The following is a 7741-nucleotide window of genomic DNA, read 5'->3' as shown; positions in this document are numbered from 1 at the left end:
AAAAAAAACTACTTTGTCCCAGGAAAAATATCAATGACTATGCGGATGTAATGTATTGTTAATGAAAACCCATTAGTGAGAAACTAAGTAAATAATTTAGTTAGAATTTGTAAAAAAGCACATTACACCTTAAAAATGGTTAAAAGATTAAAATGAAATTGAAGCTATTGTGTGCATCGGTTCTCAGATTACCCGGAATGGTTGAGGCATCTTTCTTGTGTTTGAAAAACAAATGGTTTTTGTGTAAAAGTAATTATTGGCTTTTACATCCTGGTTTGCAAATAAAGTCTTCTTCCCAGCACCTCCCTCTGTAACTTCAGCCTTCTTATTTCATACAGCAGGCAGAGACCTCATCATTCGTACACAGCACTCCCAATTATCCCTTCCTAACAGAGATCGCCTGAGGGATGCAGCCTAATACATACTACAGTGGGGGTCCCCCTTCCTATGAATGTCAGGATCAAGGTCCACTAGGGGACGAGAGCAAGAGGATTCAGAACGTGATCAGTCCACCACTACAGTCCACTGTGGTGACTGTAACACACAATATTTCTCCTGTACAAGATCATGTGGTGTGGTCCACCTTTAATATGGCGTATATGAATTTTTGCTGTCTGGGATTGATAGCCCTTGTGTTTTCTGTCAAGGTAAGAAACCAAACTATTTAACTTCTGTTTAAAGTTTGCAGTGTCTCGTGCGATATAGTAATAGAACTTCCATTAACATTTTATTCTGCTAGACTCTACCAATCCCTAACCTGTGTTTTATTTAACCCCTTCATGGTAAGGGTTAAGGAAAACCCCATTATATCATGACAGTCCTGGCACTATCTGCTCTAAAGGAGTTAAGAAGCAGCAACTCAAGTCGCCAATAATGCTGTGTTTATCTAAAAGTAATAATTGTCGGAAATTCAATGTGAATTTTAAATTTCATGCCATATTAGCTGAATTGGAAGCATTGCTTGATAATTGTTTCCCCATTGGCTATTCTGGACTCTTAGGTTTGGAAGAGCATTGTGGGTGCAATAAGATGGAGGTTCACTGCTTCTCTGTGACTCTTTTCTATTAAAGGGACACACAGCTAACTTTCTGAATACAAAGTTAACACTTTAGTAGAATTACCACCGAAGAAAACATCCATGGACGGATTTCTGTATGTAACCTTTGGGGTGTATGAAAAAACAGCTCGCAGGAGCTACACACTTTGCCACTAAGATGCATATTCTTGTTCTTGGGTAGAACATTGGCTTAAGGATAGAGTACAACAATTTGTCATTAATGGTAAATTTTCAAGCTGGACAGAGATGGTAAGTGGTGTCCCTCAGGGGTCTGTTCTGGGAACGCTTCTATTTAACATATTTATAAATGATCTTGAAATAGGCATTAAAAGTCATGTTTCAGTGTTTACAGATGACACAAAACTCTGTAAAATAATACAATGTGAGCAAGATATTACTTTGCTGCAGAGGAATTTAGATAGACTGTTAGACTAAGCACTCAAATGGCAGATGAAATTTTATATTGAAAAATGCAAAGTTATGCGCTTCGGCGTAAAGAATACACAAGCAACGTATACCCTTAATGGAAGCGAATTAGGGATAACAACACACGAAAAGGACTTGGGAATTGTTATAGACAACAAACTATGCAACAATGTGCAATGTCAATCAGCAGTGGCCAAGGCCAGTAAGGAATTTTTAAGTATGAAAGTGGCATTAGTTCTCAGGATAAGAATATAATTTTGCCTCTTTATCGCTGGTAGCACCACAAATTGAATATGCTGTGCAATTCTGGGCACCTGTTCTAAAGAAGGATATTATGGCACTAGAGAGAATACAGAGACAGGCTTCAAAATTAATAAAAGGAATGGAACATATCAGCTATGAAGAAAGGTTAACAAATTTAAACCTATTTAGTTTAGAAAAACGTCCCCTGAGAGGGTATATGATAACATTATACAAATATATTCGGGGCCAATACAAACCATTGTGTGGAAATCTATTCACAAACCGGACTTTACATAGGGCACGAGGTCATGCGTTTAGACTGGAAGAAAGAAGATTTTGTCTAAGGCAAAGGAAATGTTTTTTTACCATAAGAACAATCAGGATGTAGAATTTTCTGCCTGAAGAGGTGGTTTTATCAGAGTCCGTACAGATGTTTAAACAGAAAACTGGATGAATACTTGCAAAAAAATATTTTTCCTAGTTTGTTGCAAAATTGGAAGTGCTTCAAACTGGGTTTTGTGCCTACTTTCAGCTAAAACAGATGTGAGCAAGGCTGAACTTTATAAACATGTCTATTTCCAGCCTATGCAACTATATTTTCTCCAGAATAATTTTTGGCTCTAAAATCAACCAATAACTTTAGAGCCATTTGCTTTCAGAGCAGATGACTTTAACGTTATTAGATGACTTTAGAGTAAAAAATTTCCCAGAGGATATATTAAACAGAGCATACCGGGAGGTACAAGCTTTAGATAGGAAAGACTCATGAGACTCTGAAAATAAACAAGACTTTGAAGAAGACAAATTAAGTCCCATTAATTTTTATTATTCAGGAAATAATAAGAATCTAAAGAGGATCGTTAACAAATATTGGTTCATTTTATCTGGAGATCCAATTTTACAACACATAGTTCCCAGTAAACCTAGAATCATCTCTAGAGGAGTACCAAGTATTAAAAATAATGTAATACAAAGTAGTTGTAAGAACAAGAAAGGTAATATTAATACCTTCTTGAATAATAAAGAAGGATTCTTTCAGTGTGGGTACTGCTTGACATGTAAGGGGACGGGTGCTCCAAATAAAGTTAAGAAAGAGTTAGAAGGAGGCATTACGAGTAAAAAATTAAAGAACTGCATCTATGTCTTAACTTGCCCATGTCATTTACAGTATGTGGGGGAAACTAAAAGACAAATCCAAACCCGCATTCAGGAGCATATTCGAAACATCGAAGAGGCTTTAAGGAACATCCACTGTCCCTAAATTTTACTTAAAGACATAACGGAGATCCTACTAGACATGTGCAATCCATTTCGTTACGAATGTGAATTCGGACAAATTTGTTAGGCAATGCCGAAGTGCCAAATTGCCAAATTTCCAAAGTGCCAAATTTCTGAAGTGACAAACCGAACCAAATTGCCAAAGTGACGAATTTCGGAAGTGCTGAAGTGCTTTGAATTTCTGAAAAGTGACAAAACAAGAGAGGGTAGAAAAATGAAGTGAATGATGACAGGGGTAGAGGTAGGGTTGGGTTAAGCGTAGGGTTAGGGGTAGAGGTAGGGGTAGGGTTAGGGGTAGGGAGCCCTACAGATGTTCCGAATCCCGAAGTTCAGAATTGCTGAAGTTCTGAATTGCCGAAGTCCCGAATTTCTGAAGTGCCAAACCGAACCGAATTGCCAAAGTGCTGAATTTTTTTACTTAACCGAATTTCAGAAACGAACCGAACTGAATTTTTTGCCCATGCACATCCCTAGATCCTACCAAACTAGAGTTTCTGGGAATTGAAAGAGTTAACAGAAATGTATAATTAATGTGTGTTAATATTTATTATATATCTAACAATATGAGTCCGGAGTATGTGCAATAGATTACATTTAATGATAGGTGTAGATGATAATATGGAGAAAGAACACAAGCCCCAATATTTTTTTTTATTTTATTTATGTATATCATTTATTCACTCAGAACAGCAGCAGTTTTACAACGCATAAACTAATGGCACCAAACACAATTCATTCAGCGACCCATTCGTTCCTTCAGGCATTAGTTATATTTTCGACCAATTCTTTATTTTTTGATGAAATTAATGAAAAACAAAATTTTCATTCAGTTTTCAACATCACATTTTCTTCCAACAACTAATGCACCTGTTTATTAATGTCCCAGTTTAATTTTGACAGACTGCCTGGTCACCTAGGACTGGTACATGTCTTCCAACTGCCACCTTCTCCTACAAAGGACTATATCACTATTGTAGGCTCCTCCAACCCATGCCTTGCAGCACAGTGCACCCTCTCTGCGGCCTCGGACCACTCATAGGCTGACAGGAGAGCCTTTGAGGCATGGTGTGCCTGGGAGCTACCTGCAAAAACTTAGGAACTCCTGACTGAATCAAGGAGCTGCATGGGAAGGTACTTTTTATTTACCTGAACCTGTCCCTCAGGGCTGCCGCCACCTTCTCCCAGGAGGTCGTCTTCAGCTTCTGGCACTCCATCTTGCGGGAGTGGACATGCTGTGTGTGACCATAAACTGCCAGGTTAGAATGGCACTGAGCCTAGCTGAACAGGAATCCCCCATTGTGAACGCAGTGCAAATTAAAACATTAATGTAAAACTAAATTATGCATTCAAATATTTTTTTTCTGAATATTAACCCTTTCACTTATTTATACTGGCACAAAACAGCAGTATTTGTATTTAGAGGGAGATTTATTTGTTTTTAGTATAGATTGTTGTTTTGGGATAAATACAAATTAACTGATGGGAATCTACACAATTGATTTTCTCATTCACATTGGAAATCAACATTTTTGTAAGTTATACACAAGATCTAAAATATTATGATACACAGGTTGACTTTTTTATGCGTAGTAGTTATAGCAAAAAATATTTCAATACAAATTGTCAAATTCCCTGCTTACGGTTATCTATGACATACATATTGGCATTCCTGGTTTTAAAAAATGCCAGTAGATTGTAATGATAAATTCTGTAGCAATGTTCATGAACAGTAAGCAGAGTGACACAAAGTATCTATACTATATATCAGAGGTACGTGTATCCCCAGGAACACAAACCAGTTCCCCCATGGGTAAATATTAAGGTAGCTGAAACAGAAGAAGGGCACCGAAAGCCCCCAGTGTTGTTCCTAAATGAAAGCAATGGACTCAGTGATATATTAAATTACTGGATAGCACTCAGTGCAGCGGCTTGGCCCAGCGGATCTCTACTAGTGGAGGTCAAGCTGGTAGGATGTCCAGATGCAATGCTTGGAACAGAGCAGGCCATGTTCTCACTGGCTGAGTGGGAGACTACAAAAAGACACATCTATGTGTAACAAGTAAACTATCACGTTGTAGGGTAATTTAGAGCATAACCCAACATAAAGATAGATTGGATCAGGTCCCCCTAAAAAATGAGGTCACGATACCAAAAATATTTCCCAAAAAAGAGTAAATGTTCAACACACCAAGCTACAGACATAAATGATATAGTCAAAAAGAAGATATGATAAAGAAAATCTAAAATAGTAAGTTCAATAGGCCCCAATTGGGGAAAAAAACACACAGACACTAAGTGGGGGTTAATATAATGATACTAAGAGTTACTTATTAGCAGATATTATATATAATAATACTTACAGTTACTTATTAGCAGATATTATATATAATAATACTTACAGTTACTTATTAGCAGATATTATATATAATAATACTTACAGTTACTTATTACCAGATATTATATATAATGATACTTACAGTTACTTATTACCAGATATTATATATAATGATACTTACAGTTACTTATTACCAGATATTATATATAATAATACTTAGAGTTACATATTACCAGATATTATGTATAATAATACTTAGTTACTTATTACCAGATATTATATATAATAATACTTACAGTTACTTATTAGCAGATATTATATATAATGATACTTAGCGTTACTTATTACCAGATATTATATATAATAATACTTACAGTTACTTATTAGCAGATATTATATATAATAATACTTAGAGTTACTTATTAGCAGATATTATGTATAATAATACTTAGTTACTTATTACCAGATATTATATATAATAATACTTACAGTTACTTATTACCAGATATTATATATAATAATACTTACAGTTACTTATTAGCAGATATTATATATAATAATACTTACAGTTACTTATTAGCAGATATTATATATAATGATACTTAGAGTTACTTATTACCAGATATTATATATAATAATACTTAGAGTTACTTATTAGCAGATATTATGTATAATAATACTTAGTTACTTATTACCAGATATTATATATAATAATACTTACAGTTACTTATTAGCAGATATTATATATAATGATACTTACAGTTACTTATTAGCAGATATTATATATAATGATACTTAATGATATTTAGCATTGTGTAAATAACACTTTAACTAGTGCAATATTTAGCATCGTGTAAATAACACTTTAACTAGTGCAATATTTAGCATTGTGTAAATAACACTTTAACTAGTGCAATATTAAGCATTGTGTAAATAACACTTTAACTTGTGCAATATTTAGCATTGTGTAAATAACACTTTAACTAGTGCAATATTTAGCATTGTGTAAATAACACTTTAACTAGTGCAATATTTAGCATCGTGTAAATAACACTTTAACTAGTGCAATACTTAGCATCGTGTAAATAACACTTTAACTAGTGCAATATTTAGCATCGTGTAAATAACACTTTAACTAGTGCAATATTTAGCATTGTGTAAATAACACTTTAACTAGTGCAATATTAAGCATTGTGTAAATAACACTTTAACTTGTGCAATATTTAGCATTGTGTAAATAACACTTTAACTAGTGCAATATTTAGCATCGTGTAAATAACACTTTAACTAGTGCAATATTTAGCATCGTGTAAATAACACTTTAACTAGTGCAATATTTAGCATTGTGTAAATAACACTTTAACTAGTGCAATATTAAGCATTGTGTAAATAACACTTTAACTTGTGCAATATTTAGCATTGTGTAAATAACACTTTAACTAGTGCAATATTTAGCATTGTGTAAATAACACTTTAACTAGTGCAATATTTAGCATCGTGTAAATAACACTTTAACTTGTGCAATATTTAGCATTGTGTAAATAACACTTTAACTAGTGCAATATTTAGCATCGTGTAAATAACACTTTAACTAGTGCAATATTTAGCATCGTGTAAATAACACTTTAACTAGTGCAATATTTAGCATCGTGTAAATAACACTTTAACTAGTGCAATATTTAGCATCGTGTAAATAACACTTTAACTAGTGCAATATTTAGCATTGTGTAAATAACACTTTAACTAGTGCAATATTTAGCATTGTGTAAATAACACTTTAACTAGTGCAATATTTAGCATTGTGTAAATAACACTTTAACTAGTGCAATATTTAGCATTGTGTAAATAACACTTTAGTGCAGTATTTAGCATTGTGTAAATAACACTTTAACTAGTGCAATATTTAGCATTGTGTAAATAACACTTTAACTAGTGCAATATTTAGCATTGTGTAAATAACACTTTAACTAGTGCAATATTTAGCATTGTGCAAATAACACTTTAACTAGTGCAATATTTAGCATTGTGTAAATAACACTTTAACTAGTGCAATATTTAGCATCGTGCAAATAACACTTTAACTAGTGCAATATTTAGCATTGTGCAAATAACACTTTAACTAGTGCAATATTTAGCAATGTGTAAATAACACTTTAACTAGTGCAATATTTAGCAATGTGTAAATAACACTTTAACTAGTGCAATATTTAGCATTGTGTAAATAACACTTTAACTAGTGCAATATTTAGCATTGTGTAAATAACACTTTAACTAGTGCAATATTTAGCATCGTGTAAATAACACTTTAACTAGTGCAATATTTAGCATCGTGTAAATAACACTTTAACTAGTGCAATATTTAGCATCGTGTAAATAACACTTTAACTAGTGCAATATTTAGC

The 7741-nt window shown here is 33.5% G+C and overlaps 1 protein-coding gene across 1 annotated transcript in view; it reads left to right on the top strand.

Moving 5' to 3' along the window:
* The first annotated feature begins 338 nt into the window (after positions 1-338).
* The window catches only part of LOC134578432 (dispanin subfamily A member 2b-like), a 49503-nt gene continuing 42100 nt past the window's right edge, over positions 339-7741 (top strand). The window contains exon 1 of the mRNA XM_063437434.1: positions 339-647. Coding sequence (XP_063293504.1) covers positions 408-647 — 240 coding nt within the window. The 5' untranslated portion in view covers positions 339-407. The remainder of the gene's footprint in view (positions 648-7741) is intronic.

This window comes from Pelobates fuscus, chromosome 12 (assembly GCF_036172605.1).
Source record: "Pelobates fuscus isolate aPelFus1 chromosome 12, aPelFus1.pri, whole genome shotgun sequence".
Taxonomy (NCBI): Eukaryota; Metazoa; Chordata; class Amphibia; order Anura; family Pelobatidae; genus Pelobates; species Pelobates fuscus.
The sequence above is the reverse complement of the archived record's forward strand: the minus strand, read 5'-3'. Positions and strand labels throughout refer to the sequence as shown.